Here is a 23,222-nt window from a genome sequence, read left to right on the forward strand (position 1 = left end):
ACTCAACATTGTAAATCAACTACATGCCAATACAATTTAAAAAAAATTTCCTATAAGAATCAGAAATCACAACACAGCAGAAAGCCCTCAAACCACACACACAGACGCACAGACAGACACACATTATTTGTTCTGAACACTCTTCCCTTTCTCCCCGCTTGGTCCACCCCAGGCTTTGTCCCTCAGGGAGGCTTCTGGAGTCAGAAGCTTCTCTCAGGCATTTGCCTCCATGTCAGAGCTCAGTCTAGGTGAATCTCTGAACACCAGAGTAACACACAAGCTGCATTTAGGTTTGAAGTCACCACAGCTGAGTTCTGCTCGAGCTATTATTAATGACTTTCTACTCCTCAAAGACAAGATGTCAGAGACCCAAATGATCACCTCACAGAATCTCTGAGAACTACTTCAAAGGAATGAGAAAAAGCAGTTTCATGAAACCTGTCACTACTTACCTCATGGATTAGACATTTGTCTATGAGCTGTAAATAGGAACTTATATTTTCCTCATCGGGTCTGGAGACCAAGAGTTGTGTGCACACTGGGAATTAAAAAAAAAAAAAAGGATGAATTAGAAAAATGCACATCTACTCTAACCCCTGAGATCTGCCTCCGATTTCCTTTCAGGACCAATATTTTGAGAGGTATGTGTGACTGTGGCTTTACGTCAGCTTCACAAAAAAGGCCAGGAGGCTCCTCGTTCCACTGAAGTCAAAGGCTTGGTCACCACAGGAGCCCTTGTCTCCAGAAGCCCCTTTGGTTAATTCCACGCATACCATTCTATATTAAGCCTTCTGCAACCCGGCCCGAGACAGACACTCTGGGAGAAGAAGAACGCAGCAGCGTCCCGAGCCCTGTCTTTGAAAGAGCGTCCTTTGAGAGGGAGTTCAAAGACCCTAAAGACCATCAGCCCTTATCAGAGCAGGCACCATCATTTTATGAATGAGCTGCACATCTCATTTGGGGGAGTGAGGCTGGCACACCTTTTAGGATGTGAGGTGTGTGGGCATGCACATGAGTAAGGAGCCTGCTACTCATTCACTGAAGGGTGATTTTTCTCAAAGTGATACCCACACATTTATATATACACACAGGTTCACCTACACACCCAAGTTCAGAGACAGAATCACAGCACACACACCCCCTGGACAGCTCTCGGCCATGCTAGTGTAGTTCATTCTATTCCCATCCAAAAGATCCTGGTGTTCTGCTTCTGATGGGAATGTTTAGAAGGACAGGTGGAGATGGTTAGACAAAGACATCAGTTAGAAGTAAAAATTCCTTGCTCTCAAGGAGATCATGCTTAAAACCTGGGCACCATGATGCCTTTCTCTCCCTCATCCCACATACCTGATCTGTCACAGAATCCCATTTATACCATGCCTTGGCATGTAGATTTTTCAGTATAACACTGTTGGTAATAACCAAACATGGAAACTGCTTCTATATCCATTAATTGGGGCCCTGTCAAATTATGGTTTATGCATATGTAGGAATAGTATGCAGCCTTTAAAAAAGAATGAGATGGTACTTTTGTATTGATAGAAATATTGAAACCATATAATGTAAAAAAAAAACTGCAGAGAAATATATAAACAAGACCTGTTTGTGTGTAAAAAGGATGCTCATTTGCTTATATATAATTACAGTGTTTCTGAAGGGATATCCCAAAATGCTTATAGTGATTACCTCCGGGGAGGAAACTGGTAGGGCCAAGGGTGGAGGTGGGGGCTATTTTCACCTTTCATCATTTTTCATCTAGCTTTGATTTTTATGTTGAGTGTGACTTGATTTCATAATTTATTTGAAAGTAGTGAAATTTTAAAAAGCAGCCATGCCACAGGAATGCAGAGCCCACATGGATCGTGTCATGGGTAAGGGGGTGAAGTACAACATTCTCAGGTAACCAGCTCATCGGTACCTCCAGCAGGGGGTCACCTACTCTAATCCACACAGCAAGGAGCCCCTTGGGGGTAGGGGAGACTGAGAAAGTGAGTAGGGGGGGACCCGTGCTGACCATGAAGTGGGGCTGGCATTTCAGCTCCAAAGGATGCTACAAGTCACCTCCTCTGAACCAGAATTCTACAGATCTCAGTCTTTCTAAGAACACGTACCACCAGAAGTCTCTCAATGTACCTATATAAGACTCATGTGTTCCCTTTCTTTTGATTAGAGCTCAGTTCTTTAAAATGGTCTGAAATATTGGACAATAGAAAACACATTGTTCCCCTTTTCCAGAGGAAAAGTACTGGCATTCACTACATTTTTTAAATAATCAAGATTTCTTGAGAAGCACCTGCTCAACCACAGATTAGTGTTGGACACGATACAGGATACGTGCATAAGGGTCTGGCTCGGGGCAGTCACGGGTAGAAGGGATGCTCACCCAGGGACCATGTGTGAATTCTGTGTTGCCCCACAGACACAGGCAGCAAGGCTGTGGTACCTTGGGTGGCCTGTAGGAAGCCTGCCTTTAGCCTGAGAGTCCAAAGGCTCAGTGAGCGGTCCACCAGGAGGGTCCTGTGGGCCCTGATCTGAGGGAAGGGGAGAGATGGGAGCCAGGGTGAAGGAAGAGGCCTTGGGCGGGGTGGTTTGTCAGAGAGCTTGGAATCCAGATCCAAATACCTTTCCCTCTCTAGGCTGCACTTTCCCCATCTGTAGAATGGGCTAATGACATGGACTTTGGCAGTTCACCCCACACCCAGGGGAAGCCCGTGGGAATGGTAGCTCTGGTCAGGGGTGTTGAGAAGAGAAAAGGGCAGGTGGGAACACTAGGCTTTACCTTTCCCCATGACACGTGTGAACTGCCCGGGGAGATCCCCCTCCGGCAGCGGGGTGACAGCCAGCTCCCCGTCACAGCTGCTCAGCTGGTGCGGCTGGAGCCCGCCACTGGCCCCGGCCGAAGCGGTGGCCGAGGCTCCCGCGGCCGTGGCACTGTCTTTGCAGTCCGGGCTCTGGCTCTCGGGGCCCATCAGTGAAGGTGGGTGTGGGGCCTGGGGCTCCCGGCGGCGAGCCTCTGGGGTGGTGCTCGGTGAGCTGTACGCCTTGATGGGGGTCAGGATCATCTGGTGCAGCTCCTGGAGGGGGAGGCGCAGGTTGCCCCCCTCAATGATGTCCTGGAGGGTCAAAGGGAGAAGACCTCTGTTAGGGTCAGGAACTGGGGTGACCCACCTCCATACCTCCCCGCCTCTGCCTGGAACTATTCTCAGATGGGGCTCATGGCTGCTGACACTTTCATTAGAACGTTCTTTGGAAGATGGGACGGTTTACAATGTAATCATTCTGGGGAAGTCCCTGGTGGTCCAGTGGTTAAGAATTTGCCTTGCAACGCAGGGGACATGGGTTTGATCCCTGGTCTAGACTAAGCTCTCTTGGAGCAACTACTGAGCCCATGAGCCACAGTTAGAGAGTACATGTGCCAAAATGAAAGATCCTGCATAACGCAACAAAGATCCCAAGTGTCGCAACTAAGACCAGATGCAGCCAAATAAATAAATGTTTAAAAATTAAATCATTCAATATTAACCCAGGTAGAAAATTTGGAAAATACATACATGTATAATGAGGAAATATAATCACTTTAAAATCCCACTAAGATGATGACTAAAATGATTTTGGTATATTTCCTTCCCTGGCATCCTCTGTGCCTTTCTTTAAAGTGCATTTGATATAGTTTACATCCCACACTTTAGAAGCTACATAACAAAATTATACAGGGTCACATGGCGGTTTCCTGTCGTATGATTTGTTTCAGATGAAGGATCCTGCTCATTCACACTTTCATTCAGCCCATGACAGAGGCAACGCAGGCATGGCTCGAAGCACAGACGCTAAGACAGACGCCTGGGTCTGATGCAGCTGTGTGCCCTTGGGTAAATGACTTAACTTCTCAGTGCTGCAGTTTCCCTGTGTATAAAATGAAGATTACTGTAGTACCCGCCTCATTGGTGGTTGTGGTGAGGTTAATATTTGTAAAGCTACAGGTTCCTATGTTATGTGGTTCTTTGTTAAGTTTATGTTTTGGGGGCTCTGACCTGCTGTGCCCTGAGCTAGTTGGTGTGGGGGGATGGGGATAAGGTGGGAAAGCTGTTAAGGTTCCCCCGGGGAGTTCCCATGCTGGCGACTGGGAAGCAGGGCGGGGGTTCTGGGAGGGGAGGCTCTGTGAAGGGCTAACACTGGAGCGGAATCCAACGGAACATGGGTGGTAGGTTCCTGGGAAAGAGTGCTCCAGGCAGAGGGCACAGCGGGGGCCAAGGCACCGGGGTGGGAGCCTGGAGCCTGTGAGGACCAGCACCGAGGCCTGAGCTGGAGCAGAGAGGGCGAGCGGAGGGGAGGGGTGTGAAGTCCAAGGAGCCACAGGGTCTGAGTGCAGAGGAGTCAGCGGGCTGGGGCAGGGCTGCAAGAAAGTCTTCTACATGAGATGAGAAGTCAGGGAAGGTTCTGAGCAGGGGAGTGACATGTTTTAGAAGGATCATTCTAGAGAAAAATAAGTATTTTACACAAACACACAAACATATATATACATATTTAATATATACTATAGAGGCAGACCTTGGAGATATTGCAAGTTTGGTTCCAGATCACGACATTAAGTATCACTCAAGTTTTTTTGTTTCCCGGTACCTATAAAAGTTATGTTTACACTACACTATATAGTCTATTAGGCTTCCCAGGTGTTGCTAGTGAGAAAGAAACCACCTGCCAATGCAGGAGACTTTGAGTCGCAGATTCAATCTCTGGGTCAGGACCCTGGAGGAGGGCATGGCAACCCACTCCAATATTCTTGCCTGGAGAATCCCATGGACAGAGGAGCCTGATGGGCTACGGTCCATAGGGTCACAAAGGGTTGGACACGACTGAGCAACTTAGCACACAGCACATATAGTCTTGAGTGTGTCATAGCATTATGTCTAGAAAAACCAATGTACATACCTGAATTAAAAAATGTTTCATTGCTAAATACTGCTAGTCATGATCTGAGTCTTCAACGAGTTATAATCTTTTCACAGTAGTAACATCAAATATCACTAATCACACATCACCATACCAAATATCATAATAATGAGAATGTTTGAAATATGATGAGAATTACCAAAATGTGACAAAGAGACATGAAGTGAGCAAATGCTGTTTGGAAAATGAGGCCAAAAGGCTTGTTAAACTCAAGGCTGCCACAAACTGATTTGTTAAAAAAAAAAAAAGGCAGTATGTGTGAAGTGTAATAAAATGAGGTATGCCTATAATGTATATAATTGTATGTAATACATCCATGACTTTATATAATGAAATTGAATCCTTCTGCACATACAGTTTGATATCCTGGGCATTATTTACTGGAGAAAGCAGTGAAAGTTGATTCTGATAGATATCTGTCAGATGCTCATAGAACTGCAGAACAGGCTCAGATGCTTGGGGATGGTAGTCAGGGGCTGGGGGTCTCCCTGGTAAGGCGGTGGGCTCTGCTCTCTGCCACAGTGCCGCCCAGTGCTTATGCAGCAAACCTCTCCCTAGGACCCAGGAAGGACCTTGACAATCAGGGCCCTGACTACTAATGAAGTATTTAATCTTCTGAGAGCCCAGAATAGCAAGAACATAATTTTAAAAGCCTGAAGCATGAGTACCAGCCCGTTCCTGGGATCCTCTCTTATCAAGAAAAATTGCTCGATGATGTCAAGCAACACAAGCTGATGGGACACGATCATTTCTGCACCCAGATCTCCCATCAATCAGTTAGAAAGAGGAAATCTGAGGACGCAGGCCTGTTTCAATTCTGGGCAGCAAAACACCGACAGCCCGCCCGGTTGCTGGCGGGAACTTGCTTTGTGTGGGGGGGTTGGAAGCAGAGCCTGAATTGTGCCTCGGCCTAGTTGGCACCCCAGGATTCCGAGGGAACTGAAATGCTAAGTAGCCACCAGAATTGTCTCAAACCTGGCCAGGGCCACTGTCCAGTCTATTTTAGGGGAGAAAATCCATTTTCCTTTTAAAGAAGTAGACTTTGCAGAGTCTACGCCCTTCCTTCTCAACCTGGCAGACAGGGCCTTGGTAAGACCTGCCTGCAGCCCGTGCCCGCCAGCTCAATGCCTGAGTCAGGATACTCCTGGTTAGCCTGAGTTTTCCTGATGCTGGGCTGGACCGGCCCTTTGCAGAGTCTGATGCTATCACGTGATTGGTCCCTTGACTTCGGACATGGTATCAGGGCAGGACCAGTGGAGGCAAGCTAGCCGACCCAGACCAAGAGCACCCCTGCTGCCTTTTCTGATCAAACTACGTGCCAACCAGACGACCCCTGCCTCGAGGTCCTCTAGTTCCTGCCAGCACCTGGGGGGTGAGGGGTTCTGACCTCCTTGTCCAGCCCTGACTGGGGAGGGGAAGGGAGATGAGAGAAGGGGTGAGGCTTCCTCTTGGGAGGGGGCTGGGCAGCCAGAGCTGGCAGGCTCCTCTGGGTGACCACATGCACCCCTGCTGTGCCATCCCACGTGGCAGTACCGCTGAGAAGAGCAAATGGGTGCCTGCTGACTCTGTCAACTGCTACCAACCTTGCCTGCTCTCGACACGTGTCATGAAGGCTTCTGCAGTTACTCAGTGCTGGGGGAGGAGATCGAGGTTCTGCTAAGAGCTGAACTCCTTCAAACTGGGCAGGTATACTTGTCCCAAGTTCAAATCTTCTCCAACGCTACTGGGGACACCCACACCAAAAAGGGAACCCATAAACATAGTGAATAATGTCGTACACTTTCTGAAAATATCACAATCAGGAATCATGCTTAGCTTGGTCTTTTGCTTTGACTTCAAGCCACTGTCTCAGAGTTGTTTTTTCAGAGACGACCCCTGGCTTATGACCAGTAGGAGTGGCTCTGCTGATGCCAGCCTCCGGGCGGTGCACTATGACCATCAGGTTGCATTCTTGACTCTTCAGAGCGAATTCGGGAACTTGAGGGCCCAGGTGGAGAAGGAATCTAGCTCAATCCAGTGCCCTCGACTGGCTGAGGGAACAAACTCCCATGTTGACAAAAACAGGGGATCAACCCAAGTCTCTATGGATCCTTTGCATAATAAATATAACCCTGCATTAGGAATTCAAAGAAGCAGAAATGAACACAAAGCAGCACAGCTGCCCTTTAACTACTGTGCGGAGCAGAGGTGAGAGCGGAGTGGGAAGGCTGGACCCTCCTACACGGCAGTCGGTCAGGCAGACGCAGCTCGGGGCCGACAGCAGCAAGGTGCTCCATCCTGACTGTCCCAGGTTTCCTGGCCTGGCTTTCTTAGGTCTTGGAAGAGGACTGGGTCAGAGCCTCTCTCGGGGCTTGTAACAGTCACAGGGTACAAATCATCTGGAAAATGGCAGCTGGTGGCATGCCCAGCACTTATGCAGCATCCTGTTGCCCCATCCATCCTTCTCTCTGTGTGAGATGAACTAGACCTCTCACCCAGCAGACAGCACTCCTGTGTCTACTTAACTCCAACCTCTCTATGGGCTGGGCACTGTCAGACACCGGGGGGCTAAAAAGGATGACAGAATCCTCACCCTAAGGTGCTTATGACTCCCGGGATGGACCCATACATTGTGAGGATGCTGTCACAATGGGGTGGTGGGGGTGGCGGGAACACAGAAGGTTGTGTGTGTCTCCTTTCTCCAAGCCAGGTTCCCAAGCTCAGAGAATGGTCAGTTTCACAGTTTGGGAGTCAACTGAAAAAAGACAGTAAATAAAAGCACATGGATGTGAGAATTGGGAGTATAAAGAAAGCTGAGTGCTGAAGAACTGATGCTTTTGAACTGTGGTGTTGGAGAAGACTCTTGAGAGTCCCTTGGACAGCAAGGAGATCAAACCAGTCCACCCTAAAGGAAATCAGTCCTGAATACTGATTGGAAGGACTGATGCTGAAGCTGTAGCTCCAATACTTTGGCCACCTGATGCGAAGAGCTGACTCATTTGAAAAGACCCTGATGCTGGGAAAGATTGAAGGCGGGAGGAGAAGGGGAAAACAGAGGATGAGAGGGATGGATGGCATCACCGACTCGATGTACATGAGTTTGAGTAAACTCCAGGAGTTGGTGATGGACAGGGAAGACTGGCATGCTGGGGTCCATGGGGTTGCAAAGAGTCAGACATGACTGAGCAGCTGAACTGAACTGAACTGAAAACCACATGGAAACATTTTCACTATTAAAGATAAAAAAATCTGCCCCAGTGACCGTTCTAATCTTACCTTTCCCACCAAACATCTTGAGAAGTCTGCACTGCCTCACCCCAAGGCCCCAGTACCATTTGCACTCCCCAGTTCTTGGGTTCCTGCTTCCCCTCCCATCTCCCTGAAACCCTTTTGCATCAGGGATACCAGGGAGCTGCTGGTGGCCTGTTCCAGGGAGCAGTGTTCAGTCCTCATTAGGTGTGACATGTTCATGGCCCCTGATGGGACAGTCCCTCCTTAACCCTCCCAGCCTCTGGGGTCTGTCACTGTTTGGTCCCTCCATGTCCTCTGGCGCTCCCCATCCAGGGACCATCCTCAGCTCTTATCACTCGTCACACAATTCTGACCATTTACACACAAACGACCCACAACTGAGTCTTTCGAACCCTTGTGGACTCTAGACTTGTTCTCTGGGCCACTGAGTTGCTACTTCCAGCGGGGTGTCCTCAGGTATTGCAGACGCCACTCATCAAACTTCATTTCTTTCACATCAGTGAAGTGAAGAACTCTCAGTCGTGTCCGACTTTGTGACCCTATGGACTGTAGACCACCAGTCTCCTCTGTCTATGGGATTTTCCAGGCAAGAGTACTGGAGTGGGTTGTCATGTCCTTCTCCAGGGGACCTTCCCAACTCAGGGATCGAACCTGGGTCTCCCATATTGTAGGCAGACGATTTACCGTCTGAGCCACAAGGGAAGTCCTTTCACATGAGTAACTCCTCCTTTATTTTTGGTTCCCAAATGGTACGACACCCAAGCCTGCACCTCCTGCCAATGCCCAGACTCCTGCTAAGTGACTCTCTTCCTCTCCACAGTCGTGGCCCACCCCGGCTCAGGGCCCGCTCTCCCCCAGCCCTCCGCCGGCATGGATGCCCCTCTGCCCTCCGTCCTCACCGCAGCGGAGTCCTCTGTTTCATCCCAGGAGGACGCCCCCACCAGCCTCAGTGACGGCGCTGATCACTCTGGGCTGTGACGGTACCGCCACACGTCTGTCTGTGGCACCTCGTGTCCCCAGCTCTCCGGGGGCGGGGACTTCGAATTCCTCACAGTTTGCCTCCAGTGAGGAAGGAGGGGAAATCGAGTCCAAGGCAGCTGCTTAATAAAGTGTTCAGTAGCTGAGTGGAAGTGCTCTGGACCTAGAGCTTATCTGCAGCGGCTGCTGATTATGAACTAGCCACGGGCGGGGCCCCAGCCATCTCCCTAGAAATCTCTGTGTGACGTAAGAATGCCACCGGAAGCAAGAACATGATGACACCGCTTCCAACAGCACAGTCAGCTGAGGGTCTGGGAATGCCAGAGAAATGGCGGATGGGAGGCTGTCGCTGGCGGCCTCTGTGGGAACAGGTCACCCATAGCCCTCTTCCTGTAGGGCAGGAGAGGTGCGGGTTCCAGAGAAGAGGGAACAGAGCTGAGGCTGAGTCCCCAGTGGACACTGAGGTTCACTCCCACCCCCAGGCCATCAGCTCCTAACGGGACAAGCTCACAAGTGTCTAAACTCAGGTGTTCTCAGGCAAGCCCGAAATGGTGGTCCACCACTTTCCTCCTCAGAGAAGTCACACCAAATAAACTCATCATGCATGCTTTCCTCTTGGCCAGTAGATCTTTCCGATTCTGTGTCACATTTGTCATCTGTTTTAACATGCCCAATCCAGTGGTCCAGGGAGAAAGCTTTTTTTGTGTGTGTGGAGTCAATATTATTCTAGGTGTGAAAGATAGGACATAGTGTCACCGAATTATCAAAGGCTAGCTAGAAAGTCAGTGGCATATGAGGGCCACCCGAACCACCTTGCCTCCCTTGAGTTTCCATGTGCTGGTTCAGCCCAGCACTGCAAGAGGTGGAGCCGACAGCGGCACCATCTCTGTCTCCCAGGTGGGTGCATGACCCTCAGTGACAGAGGATATGAATGAGTTCTTGAAGGAAGCTCCAGAAATAAGAGCAGAAAACATCGCTCTTTAACCATAATCTTAGCAATCAAATCCTTCTGCAAAATGTTTTCTGTGCTTTTTAACAGATAAGGAGAAAACTGGCTTATTGAATATTTCCCAAAAGAGAAGTTATATAGAAATGGCAATAATCACTCTGTTAGATGAATGGCTTGGTAAAGGAGTTGGCATAAAATTAAGAACAACAACAGTAACTTCAGGTTCAGTTGGACAGGTTACTTGTCATTTGTGATTCACTATAATTAAGAACAGGTCTTTCATCATGGAAGTACCCATAAGTAGACTCTGTCTATCCATCCACAGGTTTTAAAAGCCACCTTCCTTACAAAGTTACAGATTCTATATATTACTATATTTTAGTAATATAGTAAATAAACTATATATTAATTTATATTTTATATGATAATTCATTGGGCTTCCCTGGTGGGGAAGTAAAGACAGTAAAGAATCTGCCCGCAACACAGGAGACTGGGGATCGATCCCTGGATTGGGAAGATCCCCTGGAGAAGAGAATGGCAATCCACTCCAGTATTTTTGCCTGGAGAATCCCACGGACAGAGGAGCCTGGTGGGCTATAGTCCACAGAGTCTCAAAGAGTTGGACATGATTGAGCAACTAATTATTCATTAATATTCATTAAGCATAATTTTATATGGTGTATGTAAAATTATATACACACAGATCTTTGTGAATAAGTTAAAAAATTTCTACCACACTGCAATGTTTATGCGCTCACAAAATTTGCTTTAGCCTCACCTGCCTTAGTACTTTGATCGCTTTCAAAGGTACCCTGGGGTTTCTAGAAGGGGTTACAACTCTAGCTGTGAAAGCAGCAAATACCTTCCCACCCACCACTCCCAACAGCAATGCACAAGGATCTCCCCATCGGGTCTGTGGCAGCACCAGCTTACAAGGTCTGTTCTTTTTTGGACCTTAAAAAAAAAAAAGTTGCTCAGTCATGTCCGACTCTCTGTGACCCCATGGACTGTAGCCTGCCAGCCTCCTCTGTACATGGAATTCTCCAGACAAGAATACTGCAGTGGGTAGCTTTTGGACCTTAGATGGAGTCATAAAGCCACCATGTCCTAAAAATGACATCCACACTAGGCTGACATCCAGATACAAAGGCGAGAAGAAAACATACTTAGGCAGCAAACAAAAAGAGATGGTAACAGCAGATGAACTGCTTTTAACGGTGGAATAAACTCTTTTTCAGCATTTTGCATTTCGGAGACAGTTCATTTCAGAGTCACAGGGACCCATTCTGGTAAGTTAATGCCTGAAATCATTCTCTGGAGAGTCTACTACGTCCATCCACCAAAAAACTGTGATCTCTCTGTGGAAGCCGGGGGTTAACCTGTGGGTGTTTGCTATGCTGTGGGCAGCTTTTCTCAAAGTCAGATCCTTCCCTGGGTGGACAGCAGGACTGAGGCACATCTATTTGTTTCCTACACTGATGCGTCAAAATTTCAGCCTCTGATTGTGGGCTCAACACCTCCTTAATCTCTACAGATGTATAAAAGGCAGAAATGAATGTATGTAAAACATTTCCTGAGAGCTATGGGAGGGCCAGTCTCGAGATGCCTGGACCCAAGGCTTAAGTACACTTAAGCGGTCAGGTTCCATAGAAGCGTGTATAACCAGGAGATAAACTTCAAAATCATTTCATTTTTTTCTGACTTTGGTAAGGAAACAACCTATTGCTCTCTGTAAGGCCTGCCGATGACACTTTCAACTGAGAATATAATTTCCCTTGACCCATTTTCCCACCATGAAGGTAGAAATGGTCCATCACCTGGTGATAACTTACCCTTTCCAAAGACTTCAGGAGATTTTGTCTCTCTTTGAGCTTCTGAATACTGATGACAATTTTGTGTCTTGCGCCTTTGGTAACATTCTGTAATGAAGTAAAAGTTAGATTTAAAAACATATTTTTAGGCATCAACTTAGAGATTCTTGGAAGCTATTTAGTACATTACTGTCTTCTTGGTTCCTGCGTGTCTGCAGGTTAGTAAATAGCCATTCATCTCTCTCTTCAACATCCACTGCCATCAACCTCTTACTAAATGTTGTAACTCCTCAATATCCATTATCATCAACCTCTTCTTACTAAATATTTTAACTCCTCCTGACCACACAGGTGCTTGTGTCTTTTCCCTGTGACCTTTAGGAGAGCAAGAAACAGCCAATCATCCCACCCAGCATGAAATTTCTTCATAGTCTTAAAACATCATTTTTAAGTCATACACTCTTTCCTGTGTCCAGGTTTTATCGTTTTGGTCCCTACCAGTTTCCCTGAAGGTTCCAATCCCATACAGAGATATGCATTGCTTTCTCAAAGCTTTTCTATGTTTACCCATCTCGAGGAGATATGAAATCCAATTCAGTTCTCACCCGGTGTCAGACAACACTGGCTGGTTTTTATGTCTGTAGGCCCTCCTAAGTCTCCACAAGGAAAATCAGAATAGAGAAGAACTTAAACCTGTAATAATGCAGTCATCACTTCAGGTAGAAGATTGGGATTCACAGTTAGGATTATGGATTTTATCTTAATAAACTGTGTAGCAGCGAAGAGCCCTAGGATTCAGTTAAACATCTGTTGACTAGAAAGACCGAAGATTTCCAAATGGAAGGTTCTTTCTCAAATCAGACCTATAATATAAACTTCTAATGACTTTCTGCAAAGATTCATAAAATTTCCCTTAAAGGTGGAAAAGATGGAAACACCAGAGGTGTTGCCTTTACCGAGGAAAATTAAGACTCTAGTGACATCTAAATCCATCTTTAAGATGAAACACTGGGAGCATGTTACTATTTAGCCTTGACTTTTGGTTCACGTGAATTTTTACTCTGAAAAGTTTGTGCTGGCCTTGGGCTTTGCCCTCTGTGTCAATTATTTCTTGTTTTTTCCTCAAGTTGACCAAGTGATGACTGAACTTTTTTTTTCTCAACTTTGACCCAAACACAACAATGCTCTCAGAAGCAGTTCTCATCAATCCTGAGGATCTCAAGGAGCGATCGAGATAAAAAGCAGTGGGAGAAGCCTTAGGAAGTTGAAATTAGGGCTTTTCATTCTCTGAGAATGTGCAGTGACTTTGGGCTTTGTCTTACATCTCAATACTGGTATTCAGCCAGGCCTGCAAAGGTTAACCGCGGGTACTGAATATGCAATGGGAATTCAGGATCTGCTGGGAGGTCTGTATCCAGACCAGCCATGCCCCAACTGGTACAATCTCCTCTTCCTGCAGGGGAAATACTATTAGCCCGTTCAGACCATTAATTCTCTCAAATCACCGCTCAAAGGAAACTGAGGTCAAGTTGAAAATGCAAATAGCATTTTAAACAAGGGAAACAAAGACATTGGTCAGATCTATTTGCTCAAGCACAGCAGGGTAGGAAACATGCTTAGTTTCAGGGGTTCTGTTGACTGGCCTGGCCTTCTGCATCCACAGAAGGAAGGAGGAACTTGCCCTTTTATGGCACACAGCAGGGGACTGCCATCTGAGACCTGGGGTAATGTTATTCAGTGTGGTTAGAAAATATTTTGTACAACTCTCTCCGTTCGAATTAAGATCAGTCTGAATGTTTTTGAGCAACTTCTGGGGAAGGTCTGAGTCAGGACTTGGTGCTTCTGCTTCCTAACTACTGGAAGTTAGCTGATTTGTAACCAGATTGAAAAATTCACAACCAATCTGTCATCCTCCAAACCAGCACTGGCCAAGCAGACAGAGGGGGTGGGCAAGGAAAACAAAAGCAGGGACACAGATTCTTGGAGGTCTTGGTCAATGCTGTTTCTTCTGATTCCTCCCTGGCACCCTAGGAGTGTACACCTAGGTTATTTATTTTTTTCATAACACTCTTTCTCAGCCTCACTTGTCCTGTGATTACCCATTTGTCTTCCATCTTGTACTGGACCCCGAAGGCAAGAACCCAGCCTTACCATGTGATGCTGGCCCGCAGCTGGCAGTTCCTAAAACAAGGCAAGCTACTAGGTGGGTAGAGGTGTGGGTCCAGACAAGGTCTGCCTTGGACTTGAATGCAAGGTTCCGCCTGGGGCACCTTCCCGTGTACATACCTGAGCCTCCAGCTGACACTCAGTGAGGGCCATCATCTCTTCGTAGGTCATCTGGGAGAAGAGTGCGGCATACTTGTGCAGGCGGAGGCTTTTTAACCAGGCGGGAACATCTGTGGTGCACGATGTGCAGGACATGGGGAGAGAAATTGAGAGGGAAAGAGAGGAGATGACCAGAGATGTGGGGAGAGAGGAAAGGAAAGGAGATGGTGGTCAGAGAAAAGAAAAGGGGAAAAAAAATCATCTTTACGTTACTCATTGTTTCATTTTGGCAGCAAATTACCAACTTAGAAGGCTTGGTCTAGTTCTGATATTCCCACTGCTGGGCTCCCTTTGTTTTATACCTGGGGGCCCCTGGGCTTCAGAGCACACAGCAATTCTTTAAAATTAAATTTTTAAAATTTAAATTAAATTTAATACTGGGTAATAAATTCCAATTTGTGAGCATGTAGGTGGTTTTCTGGGCAGAGGGTCATCCACAGCTTCTATAGGATTCTCAAAGGGGTTCATAACCCCCCAGATGGCAAGGATTCACTGCTTTAGTCAGACTACTTCACTGTTAGTTTAGAAAGAACTGACTTAGAGTGTTAAACTACATACGATGATCTTCATCCTCAAGATAATTTCTTTCTAGGTTTAATGCAGATCCCCATATGCTGTTCCCACTGCTTTCACAGTGATAGGGAAAATAAAACAAACAAACCAGGCATGGGTGACCATGGGTGGAGTCACTGTCATTAGCCTGATCATTCTTCTGCCTTCCTACACCCTAGTGGGAATCAGGGCATCCTGGACTCTAAACTACCACACAGTGTGTGTATGGCGGGGGGTGGGGGGGGGGCGGGCGGGTTGCCGACCATTTCTTCAAGCTAAGGCATATATCTGAAATTGTCCTTGACCTTCTCCTTGAATGTCAACCCAATATCAATTACAAAGCACATCTGAAATAAGTCTCATGTTTGGGATTCTACAGTTAGGAAAATTAAATAATAACTGTATTGAAAACCCACAGGAGAATTATTACCTTTCTAAGTACAACCAAAACGAAGCACTTGCCCATATTTTTTGTCAGGGTTTTTGAGCAATAGGATCTTTGAGAAGTCTCTAGAATCATCTTCCCCAACCCCTGGCTTATTCTACAGATGACAGAATTAAGTCATAACATCTAGATCACAGGGCAAGTATGTGGTGAAACGGGGACCAGAGCCAGGTTGCCAGATTCCCAGATTTTCCCTATACTGTATCATCTTTTGTAGAATGAGGACCAATAATCCATCAATGGGAAGGCTGAATAAACAGTGACTTTATAGTCCTCTGAAATGCTGAAGCAATGGGAAAACGTTATTCAAGTTTTCTATGAATTATTACCCAGTATTAACCATGTTGATTGCAAGATACTGTCTATTGCTAAGTGCTTTATTCTGAGGCACTGACAGAGACCATAAACACTACAAAATAAGTAGGAACCTTCTAATTTTTTAATGTTTAAAGTAGTCAACTGGCATTAATTGAAGAGGCCTGGCCTACTCTGAAATCAGACCCTGCCTCCTGGGTGAACTGAATCTAGATTTAGGGAATGTAGGTATGGGATTACCACCTGAAACTCAAAATATAAAGTGGGGGAAAGTGGGAGGCCTGGCGAGGTTACTTTTTGATTTGCAGTCATATGAAGGCCAAAGAAGAGGAATTTCTGGAGAAACAGAATTGGATAACCAATGGCATTTTAAGAAAAGACTCAGTCATTTCAGGCAAAAAAATCACTGATTCTGTGCTTCGAGGCCCTTCATTCTACTGTGACAAGTAGAGAGTCCCGCTGGGACCATCACTAACCGTAAAGAAATAGGGCTTCCCGAGATACATAGGACCAACCCCTATATCCCCCTCAACTCAAACTGTGGTTGGATCAAGAGTCCAGGTCATTCGCTTCCCTCATGTGATATCCTGGAGCTCTTTGACTAGACTTGATTCTCCTCCATGTTTTTGTTGCTGTTATGCTAATACTTCCATGGAGTGGGCAACAAATAGATACAGCTTCAGCTTTTAGGCCACCGACATGTTACTGTTTGGTCATCAGGTTTCAGGTTTGCTGTTTACATCTTTGAAAGGCCCCAAGCAGCTGTTCAGAAAACTCAGTGATCACGATTCAAAGAAGTCTGGGTAACCCAATGCCACACTTGGGTACAATCTGTCACAAAAGAGTATGGGGCAACTTCATGGGCTACATTTTCATTGGATGCCCTACAACTTAATTGTGCAAAATCTACTGATGATAAGACAAATAGAACCCCGAGCTACTAAATCATGTTGCAAACTGGTTGTTTTATAAGCCAAGATGACAATATGGTGTTTTAAGAGTCGGGGAGAGTGGGGCGCAAATCTCGGTGTGGCAAATCTCAGTCCAATCAGTGCTCATTTCTTTCTAGAAAAGTATTTTGACAACTAGAATTTTCCTGGTTAGAGGGATGAAGAGCCTGGCTCACTCATTTAATCAAAATATAGGTCACTGGGAATCATTTTCCTAGAAAAGGTTCCTATACAACTTTAGAACATGGTGAGTTAGACCTTCCTAAAGAGTTATTTCTGGATTTGTTCCAAGGAAATGCAAGCTCTTCTTGGCCATATGTCCCTTAGGCAGGCATGCTGATCTGCTCCCTAGAGGGTCAGTTTCTAGCTCAGTGCTATGTGCACTCTCCTCTTACAACGTCAACTGATGAACAAAGAAGAGGAAATTCCACCTCTTAAAGAACGTAGCCTACTAACCTCTGCTCCCCACCCCACCCCCTGACTCCAGTTGGTGGTGAGGCACCTTCCTTTGCCAGGGATTAAAACAAAACTCCATTAAGAGAGAAACAAACCAGAGAACTGAGTGCCTTGACCATTTCACTCCTCTGAAGCCAGGAATTCCAATGACTTGGGAGGCTAGATTCCCTAAGATGTTTGCCAGGGACAAACTCTAACTAAAAGCTCAGGTCCTTTCCCATGGTCCAGATGCTACATGGCTGGATGCAAAGCTGAGAACCAGCTAACTTAACCCCAGACCTTATTTTCTTATTCTGCAAAGCTGTGGCTATGGTTGGAAGACATGGACAAACAGGGGTGTTTCCTGGAGCAGCGGATACGTGATTGAAAGCATGCATGCCTCCTGGGCTCCTGCCTCTGGCTGGCACACAGTCGTTTAGCTTCATCTGGGCCATTTCTGATGGACAAGCCAATTCTCTTATGTAGTATGAAAAAGATAAAGATGCTTTTACTATATGCTGACTTCCTTGCCAAGTGTGGGCATCCTGATATCTGCTCATTCAATGTTGACTAAATGCCTGTTATAGGGGCCAGGCATGTCCCTGCCATCAAGGAGTTTTTAATCCAAAAAGAAAGGCTAACTTACAAAAAAAATGTATAAAAGTTGCAGGACAAGTGCTAATTCTACTCAGAGTTCTGCGGAATGGGCACAGAATAATGGGCATTTGGGTTGGCCTTGGGGAGTGAGGAGTAGCTTCACAGTAGCATTAGTCCTCGACTCCCTGGGCAGACCATGACGAGGAAGCCGTCTCAGGAAGCAGGAGCAGTGTATAAGCGAGGCTGAGATCCAAGAGAGCATTCCAGGCCAAGCAAAGGCTTGGGTGAATGCTAGAGAAGAGCTTAGACACCAGGTGGGACAAACAGGTAGGGGCCAGATGACTGGGATTTGTAATGCCGAAACTAGGAAAGTTGACCTATGCTTGGGTGATGGAGGAATTGCTGAAATCTGAGCAGTAGAGGCACAATAAGATGCGTATGTGAGATCAGGGAAGGCTGTTGATGTCAAGGCAGGGCTGGAGAATGTGGGAGTGGAGGTCAGGGGATAAATCCAAACCCCCCGAGATGGCTGGGGAGGACAGTGGAGAAGGAAAAGACATAAATCCACAGCCCTTGAATATCAAGGAAGAACAGGGAGTGAGGGAGGGAAAGGAGCCTAAGACAGCTCCTGAGGCAGGTTTGGTGGGAAAGTACAGGGGAGCAGCTGGTCTGGGGTGAGAGGAGAGAGACGGTGAATGCCACTCTAGGTCAGCTGAGTGTCATCGCCTTGAGCCATCCAGATGGAGGACAACTGATCAAGATCTCTGAAGAGGAGGCTGAGCTCGGAGCCACTTCCCTCATCAGTAGCACATGGTGGTCGTTTCAGCCACAGAAGTGGGTGAGACCCTCAGGGAAGGAGGGAGGGCCTAGGTGGAGCCCTGGAAGCACTGGGCCTTTAGAGGAAGGTGTGGGAAAAGAAGCCCGTGAAGGAAACTGACAAGAGGAGGGCAAAGGGTAGGAGGTTTCTGGGAGAAAATGGTGTTATCCATTTGCAGACCACCGGGCCACAGGGTCCATCCTTATGAAGCTCCTCTAGGTCCTGCTGCAGTCCATAGTGGTTTATCTTCTCCGGGCCATTTTTGATAATAGTACTTCACCCATCTTTCATACGCCCTCTCTACCTCTTGGTCTTCACCAATGGGATCAAGTTTCCAATTACACTGATTTCTATTTACCTTTTAGAGTTTGTATAAATCAGCCACAGAGAGGCTTTGTGGTACACACACCAGCTTATACAGAATCTGGGCTCTGATTAAAACTTGGGCTGCTTTGCTCAAATGCCTCCTGCTGGAATACTATTCAAGTCAATAGGCTGGTGCAGCACCTATCCAACAAACAAGGAGGCCCAGCAAGAGAGAAAGATGGAAGTGATACTGCAAAGAGCCCACTACAGGGAGCGATATAAAGGGCAGGGAGTAAAGCGTCCCTGGAAAACAGAACCATGAACCATCACATCCTCATTTTCCATAAGAAGCTTCACTGTGGTGGTCCTGGAAACTGCAATGGAAGAGCAGCTCCCATTCGCCACAGAAAGCCAGGCTAATCTCAAGCAACTCCCTCCTTCTCTTCAAGACCGGACCGCATCCTTGGTCTTTGAGTGAGAGAAGAACGAACTTAGGAGGAAAAAGGGACTAATTCTTCAGTGTTGAAGTCAGAAGGAAAACATGTCTTTCAAAAATGAAGAACAGAAGTCTAGCAGCACCAGCAAGATAATTAGAGCCCGTGTGTATTTTTTTTTTTTTTTCCGTGTGTATTTTTGACTAGAGCGGAATGAACAACACTACTCTGTTCCACTAGTAGTAGTAGTGTTAGTCGCTTAGTCGTGCCTGACTCTTGCGACCCCACGGACTGTAGCCCACCAGGCTCCTCTGTCCATGGAAATCTCCAAGCAAGGATATTGGAGTGGGTAGCCATTCCCTTCTCCACGGATCTTTCTGACCCAGCGATTGAACCTGGGTCTCTTGCATTGCATGCAGATTCTTTACTGTTTGGGTCACAAGGGAAGCCATATTCTGTTCCAGGCTCTGAGCAAAAGAAAGAAGGCTCCGTGGTCTCTGGTCCCTGTGAAGCTGAGAGAGGGCTACACCATCCTGGACATGTCCATGGTGGCTTCTGGCTTCCACGCTGCTGGGGAGCATGTGTGGGTCTTGGAAGGCACAGGATGGCTGAGTTTGGGTAAAATAACCACTTAGAAGGGTTAGGTACAAAGAGAGGGACTAAATTTTTCTCAGTTTCCATTGGCTATGACATTCCTAAGTGGTGTTCTACTCTCAGCCTGCTTTGCATCAGTAGCGGCCGGGTTCCATATTGAAAGCTGTGCTTGAAGTACTTCAGCAGAAGACACACATTTGGTAAGGAACAGTGGTAGTCTCATGACTGGTAGAATTTGGGCGTTTCCTGGGATTTGCTTTTCAAAGACATCAGGGCTTCTCAGCCTATCTGAGAAGAGGGAGCACAAGTCTGAACCCATTAGGACCTAACCACAAAGGTCGTATGTTGGCATTTGGAAATAAAGAAAGCGAAGTAAATTTACTAAATCCTGGCCTTTAAGTTAGATGAATTTAAGACGGCGTCTAGAAAGTCAGCTTTCAGAAAATAGTAACTTGTTCCCGTGACAGCCGTGCTGAAAAGTGTCCCAGCCACACACAGGGCTATGTCACTCCCTCTCTGTCACTAACACCCTTATGACCCTCAGAAACCGGATTCACAACCTTTCTTACAAAGGTTTCTGATGGGTTCCTTTGTCTTACAAAAATCACACTTCTCAATATATATTTTTTTCTAATCTCATTCTAAGACAAGCAGAAGTTCAAAGGTCTACATTTCAAAAATAACTCAAAACCCCAAATGAGCTATTTCAGAATAGGCAATATATTTCCTTTGCTATGGAGAAAAAATATAAGTTTCATTGAAGAAAGATTCTTTAGAAAAGAAAAACTGAGCCTATTTTCAGAGTCACTGGTCCCCTCCACTCTTAACTGCTATGTTTCTATCAAGGTTACTGGAACCAAAGCTTTTATTTTGCCTTTATCATGTCTATAGACAAACAATGTAAGTTTCAATTACCCCTATATTTTTATACTAACAGAACACCACGCCTCCTAAGTATACCAGCCACTATTAATTTGTAATGGTGAGGCTGAAGCTCACATCAAGAGAAGCAGATCCCACTCCCCACCTCTACCCCTCTCACACTGACAACTGCAATGAGAAAATCTTGGAGCATCTAGGGAGCCTAAATCTTTCTTTTTGGCTGCATCCAATGGCATATGGGACCTTAGTTCTCTCACTATGGATCAAATCTGCACCCCACTGGACTGGAAGTGCAGAGCCTTAACCACTGGACCACCAGGGAAGTCCATTAGAAGCCTAAATCTATGGGACTTAGCCAGAAGTCCTAGATCTACTTCACTAGCCTAAATCTACTTCGCTAGCCAGAAGCCTAGTGAATCCCCCACATGAACTACACAGAGGGAGGCAGAATGCTAAAACTGCACAGGGGAGGAGAGGAGAGAGGGCTGCTGGGGAGACTGGGCCAGGGGAGAGCATGGTGCAGTGTGGCCCTGGCTGGCACGCCTCCACTGGACTCTTCTACAGGTGCCCAACTCAGCCTGCTCCACTCCATCCCCTCAGTCTGTTTCTTTTCCTATTAACTATTTGCTATTGATGATACCATGGGCTACCCAGATGTCCCAGGCAAAAAACTGGGCATCGTCCTCAATTCCTCCTGCTCTATCTATCCCTGTCTACATTCAATCAGCGCCATTCAATTCAGAGCTCTCTCAAGCCTATCTTATCGAAGACCCCACGAACACACTCCTTTTGTCTCCTTTGCTCGGCTGGGTCCAAATTCATCAGTAGCGGAAACACCCCCCACCTCTCAGTTGGCCTCCAAATCCAGAATTCCCTCCCCGTCCTCTACCTTGACACAATTCCCACTCTTCCTTTCAGGTCCTATGTCTAATGTGTAAATCTAAACAGCTCATTTCTGCTGCTACATTCCTTCAATATCAGGATAAAAGCCCCAGTCTTTTGCAAAGCCTAGCATCTGGCTTTTCCCTCTCCCAAGACTGTGTTCCCATGGGCCCTCAAGCCATCAGATGATGCACTTGGTCAAGCTGTCTCATAACCATGCTTTCAGGCCTACTGTTCCTTCCGCACAGAATGCCCTTCCCTCACCTTATATATTTGGCTAATCTGTAATCCTGCTCCAAGCTGAGGCTCCAGGCCTCTCCCCCTCCAGCAACTTTCCTTGACTCCCCTCCACTTGAATCAGGGCCCTCCGTGCTGCCTGCCTCGATCCAGGGCGAGCCTCTGAGACAAAATATTTTCACAGCTGCGCACATGCATTGGGCCCCTCACATTATAGCGAGTCCCTTGAGGCAGGAACCATCTCCTTCACCTCTGTCTCCCCAATAACTATTCCAAAGCCTCTCTCAGCAAGTGCTCAAGAAAGGCAGCTGACTTGACGAGCACAAAAATGAAACCTGTTAACCCGCCTTTCTTCCTTGTCTCTGTTTCCATTGAACAGTCACATCACTCAGCAACAGCCCTGGACTTCGAAGTCTCTAGGTGCTGAGTTTACACAAAAATTCTAAAGATATGACGCTAATAGGAGGGGCACATGGGCTTCTTCCACCAATGAAATTCTATTCTCCATTTCTTTTTCTTAGAAGGGCGTGGTTTTTTTCCCTCTTCTTGGCCACCTAAAGGCTTTGTGTGAGGGAAGGGTAAGCGAGCACGTTAGATTCATGTGATATAGAGGAAGAGAAGAACATAATTGAGTATTCAACCTAGAATCAAGAATCTTTCCCCTGAAATAAGTAAGTCACAATGAAGTTTTCACAAAGAATATGGAGAACTGAATTTAGAAACCACAATCAGCATATTCAGTCCAAACATGTATAACCAGTAGCCTCTGTGAGGCATCTTAAAGAGGAAACTTTCATATTCCCATTCAGGGTCCCACTTCTGTTCATTAATTGCTAGTTGAGTAGCTGATCCCATGATTCTCTGAGCCTGAGATATTAGTCTGAGATCCCTACTGCCAGGGACATCCACTCTGTGCCTTGGAGCTGACTTAAACCTTCGGGATGGGTGTTCACTATAAAAGGAAAAACAAAGCAAAGCGGGCAGATGATGTTAATCCTCTGAGAGCAGGAGCTGATCTACTTGTGAGAGAACTTAGTGACAATCCCTGGCAGGGAACGCTGACACCAAGACAAAAAGAGAGATGGATGTTTGTGAAAAATAAAAAGGGCAGGAATGCTGGGCCCTGAGCTGTATTTCCCACTCCTGACCCAAGAGGCACATTCCTAAGGGACAGTGTAGCCAATCCTGGCTCATCTGTCTGGATGGAAAGGAAGGCTAGGATGAACACAGCGTTTCAGCAAGGTATGCACAGCTGCTGGCAAGAAAGATGAATTCACACTAAATTAAGCTCAATTACGGGAATTTTTGTTCTTTTCCCAAGGTGTGGGGTGAGGGCTGACATGCATCCCCGGGAGGTTTGGAACGCCTCCAGATTCTACTACAGATTCCATGTTGTTCTCGTAAGCTGGGCGTTTAAAGAGTAGGAAAATAGCAATCAGATGATGGCATCCTGAGATGGACCAGAACGGGGCTTTAAAAGGCCGGCACTCCTGCCAAAGGGCCCGGTCACAGAAAGGAAGAGACGAGGATCC

General features: G+C 46.6%; 1 protein-coding gene across 3 annotated transcripts in view; it reads right to left on the minus strand.

Annotated features, from left to right (window-relative positions):
* SAMD4A (sterile alpha motif domain containing 4A) overlaps positions 1-23,222 on the minus strand; it is a 221,876-nt gene that overhangs the window by 28,277 nt on the left and 170,377 nt on the right. For all 3 annotated transcript variants that reach the window (XM_043919926.1, XM_043919928.1, XM_043919927.1), the window contains 4 exons: positions 14,206-14,315; positions 11,941-12,027; positions 2,780-3,113; positions 453-538 (listed from right to left, as the gene is read on the minus strand). In XM_043919926.1, coding sequence (XP_043775861.1) covers positions 453-538; positions 2,780-3,113; positions 11,941-12,027; positions 14,206-14,315 — 617 coding nt within the window. The remainder of the gene's footprint in view (positions 1-452; positions 539-2,779; positions 3,114-11,940; positions 12,028-14,205; positions 14,316-23,222) is intronic.

This window comes from Cervus elaphus, chromosome 12 (genome assembly GCF_910594005.1).
Source record: "Cervus elaphus chromosome 12, mCerEla1.1, whole genome shotgun sequence".
In the NCBI taxonomy this organism is placed as follows: Eukaryota; Metazoa; Chordata; class Mammalia; order Artiodactyla; family Cervidae; genus Cervus; species Cervus elaphus.